This window comes from Tachysurus fulvidraco, chromosome 5 (genome assembly GCF_022655615.1).
Source record: "Tachysurus fulvidraco isolate hzauxx_2018 chromosome 5, HZAU_PFXX_2.0, whole genome shotgun sequence".
NCBI classification, from domain to species: domain Eukaryota; kingdom Metazoa; phylum Chordata; class Actinopteri; order Siluriformes; family Bagridae; genus Tachysurus; species Tachysurus fulvidraco.
Window position 1 is genome coordinate 12,557,890 of NC_062522.1, and position 20,944 is coordinate 12,578,833.

The following is a 20,944-nucleotide window of genomic DNA, read 5'->3' on the forward strand; positions in this document are numbered from 1 at the left end:
CTGTAGCAGATCCTCTGTTTAAGCTTATTCAATAACACGGTCCATGGCAATGGTAAATTGTAATGGTAAACCAAAAACAACAACAACAACAACAAAAAAACATAACTATTTAAATTTGTGAAAACAGATTTTATTTTAGATATTTTAGTTATTTAATTTAAGTTATTTTTTTTATTTTATTTATAGCCATGAACTAATCCCTAATGGTAAAGCATTAATAAGCAACAGTTGTATTCATTTAGTAATGTCATGCAAAAAAGGAAAAGGGAAAACAGAAAAAGTCAAAAGGTATTTTAAAGAAACTGGATATTCAACTACTGTACAATTTCCAAAAGCAAGGCAGAGTTTATACTACCATAAACTCACCATCCTTCACCATCTTTGTTTTTCTGGACCAGTTGGTGATCTGTTTCAGACTGTCAAAAAAGTAGTCTGCATCATTCAAACTCAGAACCTGACCAAAAAAAGGAAACCAACTCTCCGTTAACATGCAAGGTGACTATTACATTTTAAGGAAGTACCTCATATTTTGTCATTGTCTTGGCACACACCTTGTCTGGTGTTTTTACAAAGATGCTGAAGCCAACGCCTGAGATCAGGCCGAGTTCATCAGAAATAGTTTTGATCAGATCGCGGATCTTGGTGTTAGTTGTGACTTCAAATGACTTTGCAGAAAAGAAGAAGCTCAACATCAGTGGGTGCAAGATTTATACACAGTGCCAATGTTCCCATTGTTAGTTCATGTAATAATGTGGTATTTCGTACTGAATTACCTCCTGTGTGTCATTAGGGAAAGATATTTTGTGGAAAATCTTAACAACATTCTGTTGAATGGCATCCAGCTCAACCTGGTGGGGAGGAAGCTTCCTGGGTTCCATTCTAGAGAAAGAAACACATACACATGAATGGAGTGTTGAGTTGGGCTGTACATCAAGCACATCAGATATGATTTTGATATTTAACATTAGATATTATAACCCACTGACAATTTCCTGGTACTCATACAAGTTCTGAATGTTACACCCATAGTTATGTTGATGTGTCAATACAATAATATCATGTGTAAGGAGGAGATTGAGGTTAATATCAATGTTATAGTCTCGGACAGAAGATTCTGTGGAAGCACAAATTATTTTACATTATTCTAAATAGTTATTTTAGGTAAATGACTGTGTTCGGGTTTCGACATGTACACTTTTATTATTAGACAGTGGTTGAGGAACAACCATCCACTTAGGGATGTAGTCCAGGGCTTTCGTTCTAAGATCACTTTGTCAGATTTCCCAGCCTGAAAAGAGTCTTCATTCATAAGCCTTCAAAATGTCCTGGTTTGGATTTTAACAACATTTGCAAGGTTTTATCACAGTCACATCTTTTTAATATAATTTTCTCTGATATGTGTATATAATGCCTTGATGCACAATGAAGCCTGAGATCGGCACAGGCTCCCTGTGACCCGAGAAGTTCGGATAAGCGGTAGAAAATGAATGATTGAATGTGTATATAGTTGAATAGTTAGCAGGTCTCAGTTACGTCTCCCACACTGAGTATCAGAGGGTGTACATACCTGAGAGCACTCTGCAGCCTACGCAGGCAGTCAGAAGCCAGTGGCTCCCGTCGCCGAGTTTCCAGAAAGCGCTGTGCATGTTTCAGCAGTGAATTACTGGGGGGGAACAAACCACAACACAGCCATAGCAGCTGCCAACCCTGTTCCACACTGTGCCTGAGAATCAAAACATACAGCATATACTCAAATTAAAGTCTATTAACTGCACCTGTTGTGATACTAACTACAAAGTGACATAAGTTCCCTTTTCATAAATATACAAAGCCATAAGCCAGCCATCTTATAAAGCAAGAGGCAGTTTGAGTGACATCGCATATAGCAAATGACATGTAATCACCGCTGCTTAAAAAACTATAATGGTTTATAATGATATAGAAATCAATCACAAAGAGCTGTAGATGGGTTTGAACCAGGCTAAAGTTTGAACACTGTTTGTACCAACCAAGAATCCTGATACAAGTTCACCAGACTGGCTGTGACAGAGCTAAATATTGTGCAACTTCACTTTCATAACAGCAAATTCGAAATTTAAACAGAACATATTCCAAGGTTTTCACTCAGTTTGTATACCAGATTTGTAGAACATTTTAAAAGCCAGAACTTACATCTGTTCTCCAAGAACATGTGGATTTTCTTACCGATTGTTGTTGCTTGTCATCTGCTTCATGATCTGGCAGTAGATCTCATCTCTAAGTGCCTCATTCTTAGAGGCAGGTTCAAAGATTTGGTCTGTGAGCTCCAGTGGATTCTGAATTTGTCTGGTGGGATAGTCGCCCATGTACTTTAGAATTGGTACACACAGGATCCGTAAAGGAACATTAAACAACTTCATAAATGTACTATTACTCCTCCCAGACTATAAATAATATGACTGAAGTCTGACTTATCTTAGCATGTACATATCAATAGCTAGTTTAATGCACGCTACTTTTTATGTAATGCTTAATCAAAGTAAATCAAATAGATTTAAGTCCCTATACTACTGTTTAATATTATTAATAATACTGGTTTTATCTATTGATTAAGGATGACAGTTTAACTGCAAACTGAGGTGGTACATGAGTCACTCATTATACTCACTATTTAGAGAGAACATTTATGCATTTCCACATTCCGATTAATAATTACATATCAAATGAGATGATTAATGCGACTTGTTTATTTAATGAAATTTACACTGTAAAACATGATAGCTCTATTAAGTTATGTGAACTCATTTTTTCTGTATTCTTTAACTCCTATTGTGATGAGGATTTTTGTCATAGTGATTATTCTAAAATTCTATGTAAAGTAATCCATTACCTTGACTACTTGATTAGAATGAAAGGTTTTTAAGGCAACAGATAAACTTTTCCACGTTTATACCAAGGCCAATATGACATACAGGTTTTTTTTAATTTCAGGTCCAGAATGTGCACATCTTTGATAAGTAAAGGATATCAATAAAGGACTGGCAGGCCTGATGACTAAGCTCTGGGTTCCCCAGCAGTCTCTTAAGCAATGGCTGTCTTATGGGTTCCCTGGAGTTTGCCCATAACCTTTCAGGTGCCACATTTTTAGAAATCACCTGCTTATTCACATCTTTAGTGGGAGGTCTGTGGAAAGAGAAACAATATCTGTGCATGATTATTTAACAAAAGAGCTTGTTATTATAATTAACAAAATATCAAAATATCAGCATGTTAATAATGTCATGCTACAAGGATGAAGATCCTCTGATTCAAACTGAAGATCCTCTGATCCTTGCATCTTGTTATTTCTAATTAACCTTATACAAAACTGATAAACAATAAAGAGAAGTTTCTGGACATACCTGAAGTACTCAATGGAGAAATCTTTAAGTGTCGCAAGAGGTACTTTGTCTGTAATGGTTCCTTTGATAGAGTCGTTAATAATATTTTTTCTCTGATCTGGGGACATGCTGAGCAAAGTCTGTACAAATAAATCAGGCACAATCACCAAACTATATCCAATAAAATGTTTACATGTTTACAAGAACTGATCCTAATGAATTGGTTGAACAGCATAAAAACGGTTAATAAAAAAGGTTAATAAAACACAGGTCGTCATGTAGGATGCTAAAATGCCCAAAAAGAAAATCACTTGTTTGGTGTCTTTGGGGTATAGTTTCTGAATTACTCAGAACATCCTTACCAGAATTTCATTAGAAGGTTTGGTCAAAGTAGGTATAATGTAGATGGCATCCATAGGCACTGCCCCCTTTTGTCCAGTTCGCTCATTCTGTCCATTCACCCAGGAATGGTTGAAAGAAAATTCATTGTCTTTAATAAGGAGGATAAGCTCTGCTTTTTTGAAACTAAGAAAGGTAGGATCATCTGAAAGAGATAGTTGTTTGTTATTATTTATTTATTTAGGAATTTTGCTGATTTAAAAACTTTCAAAATCCCTTTTGATTCAAGTTTTAAAATTATTTGATAATAAATGTCCCATTATTTCTTGCAAGTTATGTCTCAGGTAGTCAGACAGCTGGTTCATATCCTCATATAATTGCTATGCACCACTACAATACTGAAGGTGGATTTAAGAATAAGAACTACTTGTGGAGCTTTGAGGTTTTTGGTTCATATTCTAGACAAATTCTGCATGACACCAAGGTTGGGCTGTCAGACATCACTGTAAAAGTCCTAAAAGCTTTCTAGCAAGTTTCTAGGTACTTAGAGGTGGCTGACCTTGCCTGTTGACCTCCTGCAAGGCCACGGCATACTGAGAGCGCTCTGTTAGGCCAGTCTGGAATAGAACCATCAGCTCAACAATTTCTTCAGCACTGGCTGTGTTTAGCATGAAGTCTCCTTTCAGTGTAAGCAGACACACAGTCTGGCTCCTAGGATGAGGAAGAGAAAAAATCTTTAGATAATCACGTGAATTCATGTTAAATACATAGTCGTAAATTTGTCGGAGGGTGGTCTACCTCTTGGTGTTTATGGCATTCACCATTGGGAAGGAGAGTTCTAGAAATTTTCTCTCACGTTCATCCAGGAAGGTTATTCCGGTCCAGTTGATAGCCAAGATAAATTTGTTCTTGGGTAGGGAAGGACCTAGTATTGTTTAATATCAAATGTGATTCATAGAACATTTTGATGCAGATATTTCTTTACAAAAACAAATTAATTCCCAGACTTTTTTTTACCTGAAATCCTGGAAACTTCAAAGAACTTTGAAAAGAACAATGGCCACTTCTGCCGTGTATACTCCACCACTTCTGCTTTCACGTGATCAATTTTTGTCTTCGAATTTATATATGGGCCCTGATAGACAAAAGGAAAATCTAAGAGGTTACTGTGCAACTTTCTATTGCTCAGGCAAAGGTTGACTTTAGGACTCGCTCCAAAAATGATGAGCAATTATCTGCCATACCTCAACATGTGCAGTGTGGACCATCTGAATCCATTTGTCTACTGACTTTTCTTCCAGTAGTTTGGAGGTCACACAATCGTGAACAACACTCTTCGCCTTTTCCATACTGTCATCTGAGCGGTACTCTACAAAGAAATGCTTCGCGGCCAGCTGAACGATTACATCCTCCTGGGAAAGATATTATTTGCTTCATTCATTGCATTAATTTCATACATCTGTTTTACTAAGAATTTAACGTTCCAAAATGACTGCTAAGAAGATGCATCATCTTTTATATTCTTATCAGAAATACAATATTTCACATCAAATAATGTTTTCATTTCTCCCTTGAAAAACCCTTAATAAACTCGGACGAAGTCTCTACTGTATATAATATCGAAAGAAAAAACAAACACAAATAGGTGACAAAGGCACAATGATGCCACACCAACTAAACTTATTCTAGTCATCTGTGTTTTATCAAGTAGTGTCAATGCCTTGCTCAATTACCTTCTCACCCTGGAACTCGCCATTCTTCAGTCCTCTAATGACCTGTCTGTAGATGAGCTCTGTGCTGGTGCTGTCCAGGCTGCAGTCATGCCAGGGGGTGAATATCTCTTTGCGGAAGTAGAGACGCCAAGGGGCATGCTGTTCCTGCCCACCCTTCTTCTTCACCTCCTGCTCACACTGTGATATAGCATCCATCACATGCTCCCGTCCACTACCGAGAGACCAAACCTTCGGGCATGCGAGATTATATTTTTTCATGAGCAGCCCGGTCAGAATAAGATTAGTTATAATACATAATACTAAAGACCAGAAGCATAACGTACCTTGTCAAAAACCGCTACATAAAGAGAAAAGCCAAATGTGTCTTGTAGTTTAGCTTTCTGTGAGAGAATTTGGCAGACCTCTTTAGAAGTAGACGCTGAGTCCACAGGCAGACTGAGAGTTCGCCCATCCATAAGAGTCACAGAAATGACTATGGGTTTTTTAGTCTTGGTGGCCTAATTGAACACAGCGATTAACCAGAAGAGTAAAAAAGTGATTACATGATAAGAGTCATTACAGTACTCAAAGGTTTGATCCTTGCCATACACAAAACTGATAACAAAACAATAACTGGCATTGTTCATATACATATACTTACATATACATATACTTGGCTAGTGTTACTTTGACAGAAAATAGTGTAATGCCTCCCTATCCACTCAGAATTAGCAGAAGAATATGTTTTGGACAAACCCAGGATTGTAACAGCATTCAGGATTTAAACTAAAGTCGTTTGATGATAGGGCAAATGTTTTTTTCTATTGTGCTACTCAGAATAAACTGAATACTGTATAAAAAACTGTTCTCTCTGAGGAAATAATTTATGTTAAGTCATACAATAGAGTTTCCTCTTAAAAGATCCACGTAGTTTTAAAGGTCCAGGTAAGACCTTTTGGTAGTGTGTAAAAGTGTAACTTTCCAAGGACTTTCTGAGGTTCTTTTAGAGCAAATATGTTAATTTTAACAGTACATAAATAATAAGTGACACTACTTACTTGTAGCTCAAGCCAGCTGGGAGGCTCTCCACGTAAGCCATTGGCCACAGTGCGCCTCAGTCTTTCTGCACAGTATGGAGCATATCCAACAGGGCCAAGACGAATGAAGCTTTGCAGGTACTAAAAGGAAGAAACTCACCTAATAAGGAACTTGTAACATAACATTACAGAGGTGAAGTGGGAGTGCCTTACTCACCTTAATAAAGCGCTCAGTGGGAGGGAAGATGCCCAGGCACAGAGAAAGTAGGATCCAGCCTCGGAAGAAGCTGCTGCGATTCCCATTCTCTTGGAGCTGCTTACAAATCTGACAGTAGATCTCATCTCTAAGAAATAGAATATTTATAAATGTGTATAAACCAAGAACTTAGCTTGTTTCTTACTATTAAACACACTTTGTTTGAAGTCTCCCACCTAAGGTCACGTCTAACAATGCCATATCCTACAATGATCTGCAACTTTTCCAGAGCTGAGAGTGGACGGTCCAGAGTGAGTCCTTCATCAATCCTGTTCTCCTCTTCTTCACTAACAGTTTGTACAGTGGGTGGTTTGGAAATTTCAGAGCCATCCTCTGCCTATTTATAAATATATAGATGTGTGAGGAAAATGAATATTATCAAATTGTTATATAGATTTGATCATATTAAGAAGATTATACTAAAATTACTATTATAATTTACTTAAAAAGGCTGCAAATTAAGAGGGTCAATTACCCACTTGTGTGTGCATTACCTCTTCCTCAATGATGGATGGTTTTCGGGAAGTTTTCTTAATTGATGGCCCTCCCTCAGGAATTGTGGATGTCTTTCTGTTCCGGGTCAGCAGATCAACAAAGGTAGAAGACTTCCTGTTTTTTGGAACTTCCAATGGTATGGAGGAAGCTTTTCGGGCTGGTACAGCTTCCTCTGTAATGGATGATGTTTTTCTTTTTCCTGACCGTATGTCTGTAAATGTTGAAGACTTTCTCCGAGACTGTACTTCTGGGACTGAAGAGTCTTTCCTTTTGCTCCTCAACAGTTTCTATTTAAAAAAAAAAAAAGAAAAAGAAAATATGCAAAGAAAAATGCAAAGTGTCATTTACAGAGTAAACTGTCATCACTGCCCTAAATATAACATATGCAAGTTCAGTAATGTTTTTTCTTGCCACTGTCACCTCTGCCTTGTTTATTAGGAATCTACGAACTACATCCAGATTTCTGGAAAGCTACTTTGAGAGAATGTCTCAAACATAATAGAATTTAGTTGAATACAATATTAAAAATAAACAATTAAATCATTTAGTCTGAAGTCAAGTCCCCAGGTCACATGTAGAGTTTCAACATACCTGGTCAAGGCCAACCATGTGGCTGAGACGTCTGTCTTGCCTGGATGCCACATCCTGCTGTAGAGAGTAATCTGCATATGCTGATCTGCTTGTAGGGACTTTCTGAGCTTTTGGTTCAGGAAGATCTCCCATAAACCTCAAGATGAGCCACCATACTGTTAGAGAAGCCTAAAAAAACAGTTTAATTTATTATATATTTAGTGTTGTGCTACAGCATGTTAAGAATCACTTACTGTACAAACTGCTGCATGAATCATGAACTAAAAGGTTGATTTACCACCACATCATTTTCCTCTTCGTGGTACAGCAGTGGTTGGCGCAGTCTCTGGCGGATGTGGGTGGGGGTTGCGGCACCTTGAAAGTACATAGATGCAAACTTGGAGAATGAGTATTCATCCAGATCATCATAATCTTCCTCAGGAAGTTCTTCCATCATAGGCGCTTCATCCAGGTCTACTTCCTCCATCACAGTCCGCTTTGTATCTAAATCCTAGGAACAAACGTATGTATTATTTCACCATAAAACAAATACCATAATATTTAATATTACATCATATTTAATATTTACTTGATTAACAATAGGAAACATTGAACATAACAAAAAGAATGAATTAAAATGCTCAAAGTTATAATTACATAGATAGAGTTCAATCAAAAATATTTGCTTCTGACCTCAAAGCCTGAAGGTGCCTGGCCCTCCTGCCCTCCCACCATGCTTGGCAGGAAGCCGAAGATTGTGTCCACCATTTCCTGATCATTGAATAATTCAGACTGTTCAGCGGCATCTTTCTCTCTTTTCTCACGGAGAATTTCCTCTAGCTTCCTCTGTCTCTCCAAAGCAGCCAGTTCTTCTGCCCTGCGTTCCTGCAGTGACAAAAATTCCTACAAACCACAACGATGATGAGTATGACTTTTTATCATAAAAACTTCCATAACATCAGTAAGACATAAGAATACAGCTGCATACCATGTACAAAAAAGATAATAAATAATGAAAACATAGTGTATCAATACTTTCTAAGATTTCTAGTGCATAGCAATATAGTTAATAACCTACATCATTCTTCATCTTCTGGACAGTTTTGCGGGCACGCATGCCTCTGACATGAGCCTGTAGGAGGATGACAGCGGCTCTCTTTTGTTTCCACTCCTTCCTAGCAAAGTAGGTGTGGATCTTCCCCTGCAGTAGCAAAGTAGCCTTGCGCTCTAGTTCATACTGGCGTGCTAACTGACGAGAGTGGACAATGGCCTGAAGACGGGCATATCCCAACTGGACCTGTGCACAAAGTCATCAGAGGGATCACTACATGGTAGAATCACATGCCTATCCACAGACACCCTTTTTAAAAAATATGAGAACCATTCAAGCCCATTCAATGTAATCCAAATCCTGACTGACCACTTTATAGAGTTGTCTGCCTTTGTGTCCGCGAAAATACTTCTGCACAACCACAGCAGCAGACCTTTTTTTAAGAAACTGTTTCCTGTAATCAGAGAGATTAGCATTATAAGCATAAGACAATAAAATGTATACATACTCATGACTATAAGCATAGCTAACCTGTGCTTGTATCCTCTTAAAACTTTCTGGATAAGAAGCACTTTCTCATTCAAGGCTGTATCCCGTTTCAGCTCCAACATGGTATCGTGGAAATCCTATAAGAAGGTTTGAATGATTCAACTATTGGGTAATAAGTCACAATTTACAGTGATCAGTTATAAAGTGTTACAACACCTTACCTTCAAAAACACTTTGGTTTTGCCAATTTTCCATTCATCACCAGTACCAAGGGAATTCTTACAAATACTCTCACAGCATGCTTTGGCACTCTCCTGTAACACAGAAAAAAGTTTTTTAAATTAACAAAAATCGACGTTGATTATTAATAACAGAGTAGATCTTTGCTGGACTCTTTAAACATTATCTATGGCTGTTCTCTAGATTTAGAAGAAGTTTTTCTCACTGTTTTGGGGTCACATATGACAGAGTTGAGCAGGACACGATATCGATCCAGAAATTGTTGGAAGGTGTGACGGATTGGGTAGCCAGCTTTCCTGATGCGAATGGTCTCCATCATACCCGAGTAGCGCAGCTGGCGCAGACACAGTTCTCTGTCAAACAGCTGGATTATACAAAAATCAGTGTGAGAGAGAAAATAATAAATTGATCCCATTTTACCAGCAATACCAATTTTTAATTAGTGCACACGTTAACATATTGAGGAATAACTAGGCGATTTTGCAGTGACATTACCATGGGTTTCTTAAAGTCATTCGGTTTAATGCAGCGGATGAAGTAAGGCTGGCATGCAGTCAGAGTTTTCATCAAAGAGTCCAGGGACTGACGAAACTGTCCACATAAAGTGGGCACTCGCTTCTTAGTGTCTGTCATTTGCTGAAAAGGTAATACCATTAGCACTAAACCTTCTATCAATATATTCCTGCTCTTAGCACAAAGTAAGATTTAATCTAAAGTTACCCGCAAAGAGCTCATGGAAGACATCATCATTTTTGGGTTGGCACCGCTCTTCCCATTAGTAGAGAGATCACTGTGGAAGATTTGTTTTAGGAGCTTATTGGTAGAACTTTCCACCAACAGGATGAGATCTGAACTAAGAGCATCCCGGTTCTTTTCCAGAAAACCTTACAAAAGAGCAGAATTAAATCATTCTGAATATTTCCTGATATTTTACTCCAGTCCACTATTTTATAATGGATTACCAATTTACCTTTTGAATCATAAAAAACGGACCCAGCAAAATGTTTGATTCCAAATTTCGTTTCATAACTGTTCTTTGGCGGGATGTAGACTTTGCATTTCTCATGACACTTATACATCTTCTGCAGCAAGGTAGTATCTGTGCCCTGGCATTAAAGAAAAGACATACTGAGATTACACATACTGTATATAACTGCAAAATGTTTAATGTCAGTACATAACATTTTAATTATATTTAGTTATATTTAGTTGTATATTATATTTTATTACATTATATTTTCTAGTGATTTCACAGCGCTGTTAAATTCTGGAATCTGATTTGTCAGAAGGTGTTGATTACAATTTTCTCTACTAACAGACCTGATAGTAGCTCGAACTGTAATTCATATTGAGTTTTCACTGGGACTTACATGGCACATGACCTATCTCAAGCTAATCAAAGAAAGGATAAAAATGTCATTTTTAAACTAAGAAAAAAATATATAACTATTGATATTCTTATGTTTTTATGGGGATTATTACATAATTTAAAATGAATGGTCTTGGAATTGGATTTCAGTGAAAAGTTGGTTAGTGACTGGATTGTACACATCAAATAATGTATATTTGCACCTTAGGGAACTGACTCTCCTCATCAATAAGAGAAAGAATGTTGAGAGGTTTGCCGGCCAGCAAATCGAGGGTTCCCTGGTTATCGATGTAGTCGATATGTTTCCAGATAATGTTCTCGTGGGCATACTCCTCCTGTTCCATCTTAAATACATGCTTCACAAAGAACTGCTGTAGCTGCTCGTTGGCAAAGTTAATGCACAGCTGTTCAAAGCTGAAAGAAAGAGCCACATAAATAAGAACTGAAGAACATAAAAACAGACCCATACTATCAAAGCATGTGTAAACTTATTTCACAGAACCTGTTTTGTGTGAAGTTTTCAAATCCAAAGATGTCCAGTAAGCCTACTGAGTGACGGGTATCGCTGGACTCCGATGGTGGCTTGAAAATGGCACTGTTGATTTTCTCCACAATCCACACAAACAGTCTTCCATAGATGGCCTGTGCAGAAAGATTACCATCATGATTAGCAAAGCTAAAAGATTTCATTTAAGGCTAACAGTAACGGTGCTGGGATTTATCTTTTTATATGTATTGTATATGATGATAAAATGGGTTTATACCTTTACAAAGGCATCCCTGCCATTACTTGCTTGATCTGAAGACAGAGGTTTAGATACACTCTCTCTGTTAGTCATGAAGGACCTTTGAGTCAAACTTACATCTAGAGTCTTTATGTCTACCTGCATAGAAACACATATGAATCAGTTAGGGACTTTATAACAAAGAGGATTTTCACTATAATGAATATTGTTAAAGAAAAAAATAATACCTCCATCAACTGAGCAGCCATGTTGAAATGGGTGGAGGAGATAACATCACAACCTTCCAGATTATTTGAAATGATGGCTTAAACAGAAATTAAAACAGAAATCCTGAATAAAGATGCTGTTGTTGTGGTTTATCACAATTTTGTCCTGAACCACTGAATGCCTCCATACCTTCAAAATCCATGTTACCCAGGTGGAGGATGGCAGCAAGCAGCTTGTGAATTTCCCAAGAATCATTCTCTGTGAATGTTAAGATCTTCATGGCTGAGCGGAAGTGGGCGTATTCCTTTATATCATCCCGCCCCTCACAGGAAGTGCACTTGCCCTGATTTAGAATTGCAATAACTCTGTAAGCCATTATTCTAACCATTATCTTTGCAGATTTGAAAACAGAGGAATGATCGCACCATACCATGGTCAGGTACTTGTACTCCACAGCATTACCCAGAGACAAAATTTTCTTCTGTTCAGCCTGCATGCCTATTAGCATGTAGTAGAAAATATGGTAGTTCCTCTCCTCTTCAGCCTGGGAAAGTTTTCAAATTGCATTTACAAATCTCTCTATTTAACAACAACCAATTTCTTTAAACCTTGTGTCAACTGGTCATGGTCTACCTGGCGGCAGACACGTGATTTCTCCAGCAGATACTGTTCAATGCGGGCTCCTTCAATCACTCCCCCCTTACTGAACTGGATATCAATGTACTTCCCAAAGCGACTTGAGTTATCATTGCGAATGGTCTTTGCATTACCAAAGGCTAGACACACAAATGATTATTTTTGCACTACATCATAAAACAGCACTCAAGGATGCATAATATAATTTCTTATTTTTTGAACTACACCCAGTGTAAAGGTTTACCTTCCAGTATGGGATTGGCTTCAAGGATCTGTTGCTCTATCCATGATCGCTGTCCACTTACTGCTGCCAGGAACTGCAGCATCAGTTTGGTGCTCTCTGTCTTCCCTGCACCAGACTCCCCACTGACATACACAAATACACAGTTCTATTAAAGTTCTTTGACGTTTTTTTTAATTCTGAGAAGTACAGAATTCAAACAGCTTATTTGTACAGCTGAACAGGACTAAACTCGAGTTAGGGATCTAGTTTCTATGATTTTATGAACTCTGAAAAGGAGCCATGAGGGTATCTCTTACCTGGATCTTCTGGAGCATGTGTGCATGAATGCCACAACGTTCAACATGGCCATGAATTTAGTGGTGTAGTATTTGCTGTAAATATATGTAAACTATTGTCCTCCTTTGCCACTTCTAAACATGAGGAGCAGTGTCTAACACTTGAATACCACCTACCACAAGGTCGTGAGTAACTGACACACCTATGGCAGGCTGGAACAGGGCTTGGAATTGATCATTATGCTCACACTGCTAGGACACATGATGTTGACTTGTAGTCTGGAGAGAAACACGGTGATAACCCGATACACATAGCTACAGTCATATTCCTGCAGTGATACACCTTGCAACTGTCCCCATGAGGACTAAGCATACTTCGTTAAATAGTATGTCACAGTAGGAATGGAAGTAGGAGTAGGCCATGAGGCCAATTGAATGCAACTGCAGCTTGCTTTAGTTTATGAGCAATTTGTTCCTTTCTCCATACTCATATCTTAATAATATTCTTGTACAAGTTGATTTTTGTCTCATCTGTCCATAGGATATAATATCTTCTTGGCAAAGACTTTTTTTTTTTGGTTAGCAGTGGCTTATATCTTGTGCAGAACCTTCTGTGTTTACTCTGGTAAAGACATTTTTGATGGGTACCTGTACAAATAAGTGCTGTGAAGATGTTTGTCTTTACCAGTAAAAAAGTTCCTTTGTCATTCATAATAGATGTTTTCTGTTGCAATTTGGGTACATTGTTCTTCCTAAGTTTATCAGTACATTATTTCTTTTAAATAAAGTACCAAATCTGTGATTTGGACACACCTATTTTTTTGTTTATCTCTTTAAAGGGAGATAATAAGTTAATAAAATAAGATAAAATAAAATGTTTTGTAATTCTTACATCGTTCACCCATATTTGTAATGTAAGTATGATGTAAGTATTAAAATTAAGTGTGCACTTTATCCACTATACTGGATATACTATATCCTGTTCTATATTATTTTAGCTGTTTTTATCATTCTATAGAAAGCTGAAATAACAATAACTTTGTCAATGACAAAATACACAGGTGAATACATGGTGATGAAATGTGAACATATTTATAGCAAATGTCACATTACTGTCACTTCATAATTTGGTAAAGGTTTATGCATCCATATGCAGATACACTGCAGGTTAATGACAACACCCTCGGTGGTTAAAGGTGTAAAAGAGAGCTATCCTCTAACCAAATTACTACTTTATTACATAGTAGATAAGAAAAAACAAACTCCCCACTGTCAACCAAGCACTTTTGTGGATGCTTAAAATTAAGCACATTTCAGAAAACACACAGAGATACAAATGTGTTTGACTGACCTGATGATGCAGCACTGGTCTCGGTGACTGCGGCGCATGTTAAAGAAGCAGCTGTCTGCAATGGCGAACACATGAGGGGGCAGTTCACCTAGACGGCGGTTAGTGTACAGCTGCACCTGCTCTGGAGTGTAGAGTGGAAGCAGCTGGTACGGGTTCACCGCCACCAGAATGGATCCTGTGAATGTCTGAGAAAAGAGAAAGTGAAGCCAGTGTGTCACAATTATATCATTACCTAGGCTCAGGGGAAGTTAGTATCACTGGCTGACAACCAAACCTGTCCTGCATTTTAAAGATAAAGTTACATCAACATAAGTTTTCATTTTTCTGGCATTCACATACGTTTTTTTTTTGCTGTAAAAATTGTACTAAACTTGTTTTTAAAGTGGAACCAAGCACAACAGCACCACCAATGGTCTTAAGAAAAAACCCACAGAATAGTATGAAGTAGTGTTGGGCTTATTTCTTTGTAATCCAGACTCAATTTGTATAGTTATGTCAGATAATTAGAAAGAGCATCCACAGATCATTAGCAGTTACTGAGAAGGCGCATATAAAATACAGTAGTCTGATAAATGAATGTAAAGTAAATATAGGACCAAGATGGTGGCACGAGCGCATCGCGAGGCTCAGTGTCTCTCCAGATTTCGTAATTAGCAGAATAAAGAAGCTCATCATGGACTTCAGGAGAAAAAGAAAAGACCCACATCCACATCAACAAGATGCCAGTTGAACGTGTCTCCAGCTTCAAGTTCTTGGGGATCCACAAATCAGAGGACCTGTCATGGACCACCAACACCTCCAGCCTGGTCAAGAAAGCTCACCAGCGCCTGTTCTTCCTGAAGACACTGAAGAAACAACACCTGTCTTCCGCCATCCTGGTGAACCTTTATTGTTGTGTGATTGAGAGCCTCCTGACCAATTGTGTCACAGTCCTGTACGGGAACTGTATAGCCACGCACCGCAAAGCACTGCAGTGAGTGGTGAAAACCACCCAGCGCATCACAAGAACTTCCAGCTGTTGAGGACATCCATTCTTAAAGTCTCCTCTCACCCTGCAAATAGATTGTTTGTCCCCCTTCCCTCCGGTAGGTGCTTCAGGAGCCCCGGACAAAAACCAGTAGACTCAGGGACAGCTTTTAACCTAGCTTTTAACCCAGCTTTTAACAAATACTGTCATTATACTGTATATACTGTACATGTTGCACTTACTGCTTATTGCACTTCTGGTTAGAAGAGAAGGGTTGCCATGTACTTGTACATGTGTAATGACAATAAAGTTGAATCTAATCTAATCTAATCTAAAAAAAGACAATCAGTTTTTCACTATTACTGTATTCCTCAATGTAGATGGAGTAAGCATTCTCTATCAAATACAAATTACACAGGTAATGGACAGGTAATAGAACTATACTAGTTTATTGGTGTTTGTTTCAACACCAATAAATTTTAGGGGTCAGGTTAGCTGAGTGTGCGCGTGTGTCTGCATGTGTGTGTGTGTGTGTTTTCCAAATGTCTTTCGTTTCCTAAAGACTAAAACCTTTACCATAATTTTGCCAAAGTGTGTTTTAAGATGACATGTTCTTCATAATTAATTAATTGCTTACAGTGAATAAATTCAACCAGCCCTTTCTCAGATATGAAACTGATATGACACTCCCTCTCTTGCTGGGAAATAAACTTTATAGAAATATGACTGGTGGCTACACAGATATGTGCTGCAGTGCTCACGCAACCAGGGTCAGCCTCTGAACAAACAGAGGCATATTCGTTCCTATGGAGACAAACAGGCCTGCTATTATACACTAAGGGCAAAGTCTGTGATAAGCAGGCATCTGGTCTCACACATACAAAAATGTTCATTCATCAATCAGCTGAGCTGTATATTGATTTTATGTACTGTTTCTTGTTACATTTGTTGATGTCTGAGTCACTCACATAAATGATTCCCTCCCTGTGGCGAATCAGAAGGTTCCTGAGCAGACCAGCCTCGTTGAGGTCTCCAAGTCGAATCATGTCATCTACGCCATTAATGGATGAAGCGTGCATGTGCTTCAGGGAGCTATCCTGTTTCTTGACCTTGTGCTCCTAAGATTTACATTATAACATAAAATGTTCAACTTTATCACATATCTGACACATTGGAACTGTAGAACTCTGTTGGGTGATATTACCTTTCCTTCATCATCTATAAGCTGAATTTGGCCCGATTCTGAGATTCTGACCTCAGCACCGATTGGCACACCTGTGCTAGTGTCCACCCACACGTAATCTCCCTAAAGCAAAATTAAGAATAAAAGAAAATATAAAATGTCCAACATGTCAAATACAGAATATATGGTTTTGGTCAGTTTAATATTCATATTAGCAAGGGAATTTACTGGACATTTGGTGTAACAATAATTTCCCACTATTCATTCAAGGCGGAAATGAGTTGCAAAGCTTTCTACTACACAATATCAATCAAAACCTTATATAGTTATCCTAAACAATAAGAACATAAAATTGTCATTTAGAAAATGTATATAAAAGTTACAAATCGTACAAAAACGTATAAGAATAATCATAACCTTAATATTACTCATTGAAATAAATTACATTTACAAATAAAGCAGGTGTGTTGAAATAGTTACCTGTCTTAAGACCACCATGACTGAGTTCTTTTCCCCTTTCTAAGTGATATGTGAGAATAAATAAATAACAAAAAATCTTTTTAGGACAAATTCATTAAGACAAATCATCAATCTGACATGTTGTATCCATACTGACAAATCCAAAAGAAATCATATGACCAGCCTGCTTTGAAACCTCAGTGCATTTATATATTTGATAAGAGGATATAGACAATATTTTTACATAACCAAAACCGGCCCTGCCATATATATCCGAAATAAATTAGAACCAAATATGACCCGTATACACTGATTCTCATGTACTGGGCCAAATACAATTTTAAACTTAAATACTATAGTTATTTAAAAAAAATACAGATAAAATTAACACTTTACCTGTATTTACTGACAGATTCTCCAAGGGGAAAAAGCCTCTGGTTTTTGCCTTGTTGTACTCCCAGTAAGGATCAGGTGGTGAGTTTAGGCGTTTCCCTGCAAGCACCAGTCATTTATGGCACGTTGACTTTGTTCTCTGTACATAAAGCCAATCATAATGGCAGCAATAGATTGCAAGAATTCCCCCTACTATGACTTATATCACTATCAAACGTTCATGGATAGAACTCCATAGGATGTGGAGCGTATATAATACAGAATTTTATTTTATCCCTCGATTCAATGAAGTTAACTGTGCCATTGTGTTCTGTACTATTTATAATATGGTTATAATAACAAGATGTATTTTAAAGGAAGCTTATAAAGGCACATGTGGTGTCACAAGGAAAAATGCTGAACCTTTGGACCTTTCGTGCATTACAGAATCCTCACCCTTGGTAAGATGATGTAGGAATATTAACGCAGTACATACAAACACGGAAGATGTCAGAGCTACATAATAGTTGTTTCATACTGGGTTATAATATATTTAAATAATTTTTAAGTAAAGAAAGCTGTTCATCCTACAGGTCTAAAACAGCGGTTCTGTCATAGACTAGATACACCAGGAAAAAGAAATTAAAAACAAACAAAATAGGAACTGAACGTGAATCACTTAAACAAGCTTTACAGTATTCACAACACATAAATAGATAATACAAAATAGAACACATTTCTATTTTATAAACACATCCAACTATTCAGGTCATTATTCAAAAGTAATTAATAGATTGAGATAAATAGATTGAGAAAATCAAGATCGAGTAATTTAGTTAATGACTTACAATTCAGAATTTTTGTCTACACATATTCTTACACAAAACGTATATATATATATATATATATATATATATATATATATATATATATATATATATATATATATATATATATATTTTAATCTGCCACTTTATCTGTGTTTGCTGACAGAAATTTATGGGCAGTGGTGGCTTATGTGGTTAAAGCTCTGGGTTGTTGTTTGGGTCAGGGTTCAAGCTACAGCACTGCAAAGCTCACTGCCCCAGGGGTGCTGTATCATGGCTAACCCTTCACTCTAACCCCAACCTCCAAAATTAGGATATGCAAAGAAAGACTCTCACTGTGCTATAAATGTAAACCAGATAAAGGCTTCTATTCTATTAAAATCTGGTCAAGGTGGATAATAAGATCAATAATACATGGATTGATTACCACTGTAACAAAGTTAAAATATTATGGACTCCCCAGCTATGCTTCAATTTGTCTCTGAGAACCTTGCTTGCTAACAGCCCTATTAACGTCAAATGAAATCATCTTGAGCTTTTGGCCCAGGTGTGGCCTCCTTAAGTTCATATATTTGGTTCCTTGAGGGTTTCTTAACAGCAAATTAGTTTCTAAACCACTAAACAACAATTAAAGGGAAATGTTACTACACAGTTAAATGTTTAAAAAAAATAATCATTCTTGCATAGTTAACAGCTAAAACTAACAGCTACCAACACTACTATGAGCAGCAAAAAGAAAGAAAAACAACTCGTTTATTTTAAAATGATAAACTGAGAATATATATATATAAAACATTTAACTTTTCCTTTTATTATAAATATGTAATTAATTTTTTTTAAATAATAATAATATAAAATTTAATATAATTTAGAAATTTCCCCATGGGTATGGTATATAATTTAAACTTGTTTTCTGCCCCCTGTTGGATTTACCCACTTCTCACATGTCACCTGTGGGAAATTAAAGTCCATCTTGCCTGAGCTATGACAAAAACAGTTTTTTGCCTTCTGAAGGGGAAAATTAAAAAAGGTGGTGAAAAAGGTGGTTCCTGTTTTGGTGAAAAAGAGTCAAACTACAATAAATATTTGAAATGTTACAATACAAATACAATAAACAGTCTTTGATTTAGTTCTAACATAAACATTGTTGTTGTCAGTAAATTGGCAATAAAAGCCCAATTAAATTTAAATGAATATATGTAATGGGGGGGGGGGGGGGCACAGTAGCTTAGTGGTTAGCACGTTTGCCTCACACCTCCAGGGTTGGGGGTTCGATTCCTGCCTCCGCCTTGTGTGTGTGGAGTTTGCATGTTCTCCCCGTGCCTTGAGGGTTTCCTCTGGGTACTCCGGTTTCCTCCCCCGGTCGAAACACATGCATGGTAGGTTGATTGGCATCTCTGGAAAATTGTCCGTAGTGTGTGATTGCGTGAGTGAATGAGAGTGTGTGCCCTGCGATGGGTTGGCACTCCGTCCAGGGTGTATCCTGCCTTGATGCCTGATGACGCCTGAGATAGGCACAGGCTCCCCGTGACCTGAGAAGTTCGGAGAAGTGGCAGAAAATTTATATATATGTATATATATATATATATATATATATATATATATATATATATATATATATATATATATATATATATATATATATATCTGTAAAAAAAAAAAAAGTGCACACTTTAATTAAAACATATACATATAATTTTCTGTCAATTCTTTCAGGTGATTGTGCACAAAAACATGAAAAACCATGACCTGGCCCAAACACTGATCTAAAATGTTACCATTTAATCTGATAAACAGAGAGAAAAAGAGAGTAAAAAAAAGTAGAAAAAGTAGAGCAGAAAGACCGTTCCAGTCTCACCTAGGTCTGATTTTTACACTTGGAGCTCATCTTGACTGTGCCATTCTTTTTAAATAACTTCAGGACTCTTTATGATCCATCACAGTGTCATCCAGTGCTTTCATCATTGAGTCCATTGCATCAGTCACTTGATCCACTGCTTGCTCATAGTGCTGCATGTTACCCTGGGGACAACACATAGACACCCAGCAAGACATAATGAATACCTGTCTTCAACAAGTAAACACAAAAGGTCTCCGCTGTGGTGTGACCCTGGGAGAATGAAGAGTAAAGTGCAACCTTTGAAACACATAAAGATACTAATCTTTACTTCATTCTGACATGTTTTAACAGATGCCTGCTTTCTGCTACTTTGATCAACAGTGAGAGAGTAAGCCATACAGTAGGTTAGTGATATTTTGCCTCTTGTACTGACCCGAATGAGCTCACTGATGCGGTACAAGTCATCATCGGCTCCTGCTCTCCTTTTGATGCATCTTCCCAGTGAATATACATAAGCAAAATAATAAACAGCCTGGTGATGCAGTATTACCTAGTGGGTATACGGCGTATACCTGTGTATCACGTAGACTACACCACTGTGTATAGCTGAATAAGTCAAAATAACCCTCTAAAACTTTGGTGCTGGGGATCACTAGACTCGGGCATAGTTTCTGCTTGCTTCAAATCAAAAACTACATCCATGACGGCCCTTTTCAGATAAGCTAGCAATTCCTTTGACCTTTATGAGGATCAACTCAGACTAAGCACAGAAATACAAGGGTGTTTGGCTGAACTGATGATGCAGCAATGGTCTTGGTAACTGCAGCATGTGAGGGGAAAGTTCACATAGACGCACCTGTACAGCTGCACCTGCTCTGGAGTGTAGATGGACAGCAGCTGGTACGGGTTCACCACCACCA

The 20,944-nt window shown here is 37.5% G+C and overlaps 1 protein-coding gene across 1 annotated transcript in view; it reads right to left on the reverse strand.

The window, feature by feature from the left end:
* Nucleotides 1–17,503, reverse strand: part of LOC113643201 (unconventional myosin-VIIa) — a 20,550-nt gene extending 3,047 nt beyond the window's left edge. The window contains exons 1-42 of the mRNA XM_027147305.2: nucleotides 17,382–17,503; nucleotides 17,007–17,045; nucleotides 16,548–16,649; nucleotides 16,312–16,461; nucleotides 14,377–14,561; nucleotides 12,751–12,872; nucleotides 12,504–12,646; nucleotides 12,301–12,414; nucleotides 12,060–12,213; nucleotides 11,891–11,967; nucleotides 11,682–11,801; nucleotides 11,420–11,559; nucleotides 11,121–11,331; nucleotides 10,519–10,654; nucleotides 10,269–10,432; nucleotides 10,044–10,184; nucleotides 9,754–9,912; nucleotides 9,530–9,622; nucleotides 9,351–9,445; nucleotides 9,189–9,273; nucleotides 8,847–9,065; nucleotides 8,462–8,671; nucleotides 8,067–8,279; nucleotides 7,790–7,957; nucleotides 7,198–7,485; nucleotides 6,880–7,040; nucleotides 6,665–6,791; nucleotides 6,469–6,588; nucleotides 5,755–5,928; nucleotides 5,432–5,659; nucleotides 4,943–5,110; nucleotides 4,716–4,833; nucleotides 4,497–4,623; nucleotides 4,258–4,409; nucleotides 3,722–3,903; nucleotides 3,381–3,499; nucleotides 3,008–3,162; nucleotides 2,206–2,359; nucleotides 1,568–1,723; nucleotides 774–879; nucleotides 552–665; nucleotides 367–454 (exon numbers count right to left, since the gene is read on the reverse strand). Coding sequence (XP_027003106.2) covers nucleotides 367–454; nucleotides 552–665; nucleotides 774–879; nucleotides 1,568–1,723; nucleotides 2,206–2,359; nucleotides 3,008–3,162; nucleotides 3,381–3,499; nucleotides 3,722–3,903; nucleotides 4,258–4,409; nucleotides 4,497–4,623; nucleotides 4,716–4,833; nucleotides 4,943–5,110; nucleotides 5,432–5,659; nucleotides 5,755–5,928; nucleotides 6,469–6,588; nucleotides 6,665–6,791; nucleotides 6,880–7,040; nucleotides 7,198–7,485; nucleotides 7,790–7,957; nucleotides 8,067–8,279; nucleotides 8,462–8,671; nucleotides 8,847–9,065; nucleotides 9,189–9,273; nucleotides 9,351–9,445; nucleotides 9,530–9,622; nucleotides 9,754–9,912; nucleotides 10,044–10,184; nucleotides 10,269–10,432; nucleotides 10,519–10,654; nucleotides 11,121–11,331; nucleotides 11,420–11,559; nucleotides 11,682–11,801; nucleotides 11,891–11,967; nucleotides 12,060–12,213; nucleotides 12,301–12,414; nucleotides 12,504–12,646; nucleotides 12,751–12,872; nucleotides 14,377–14,561; nucleotides 16,312–16,461; nucleotides 16,548–16,649; nucleotides 17,007–17,024 — 5,956 coding nt within the window. The 5' untranslated portion in view covers nucleotides 17,025–17,045; nucleotides 17,382–17,503. The remainder of the gene's footprint in view (nucleotides 1–366; nucleotides 455–551; nucleotides 666–773; nucleotides 880–1,567; nucleotides 1,724–2,205; nucleotides 2,360–3,007; nucleotides 3,163–3,380; nucleotides 3,500–3,721; nucleotides 3,904–4,257; nucleotides 4,410–4,496; nucleotides 4,624–4,715; nucleotides 4,834–4,942; nucleotides 5,111–5,431; nucleotides 5,660–5,754; nucleotides 5,929–6,468; nucleotides 6,589–6,664; nucleotides 6,792–6,879; nucleotides 7,041–7,197; nucleotides 7,486–7,789; nucleotides 7,958–8,066; nucleotides 8,280–8,461; nucleotides 8,672–8,846; nucleotides 9,066–9,188; nucleotides 9,274–9,350; nucleotides 9,446–9,529; nucleotides 9,623–9,753; nucleotides 9,913–10,043; nucleotides 10,185–10,268; nucleotides 10,433–10,518; nucleotides 10,655–11,120; nucleotides 11,332–11,419; nucleotides 11,560–11,681; nucleotides 11,802–11,890; nucleotides 11,968–12,059; nucleotides 12,214–12,300; nucleotides 12,415–12,503; nucleotides 12,647–12,750; nucleotides 12,873–14,376; nucleotides 14,562–16,311; nucleotides 16,462–16,547; nucleotides 16,650–17,006; nucleotides 17,046–17,381) is intronic.
* Nucleotides 17,504–20,944: the final 3,441 nt, after the last annotated feature.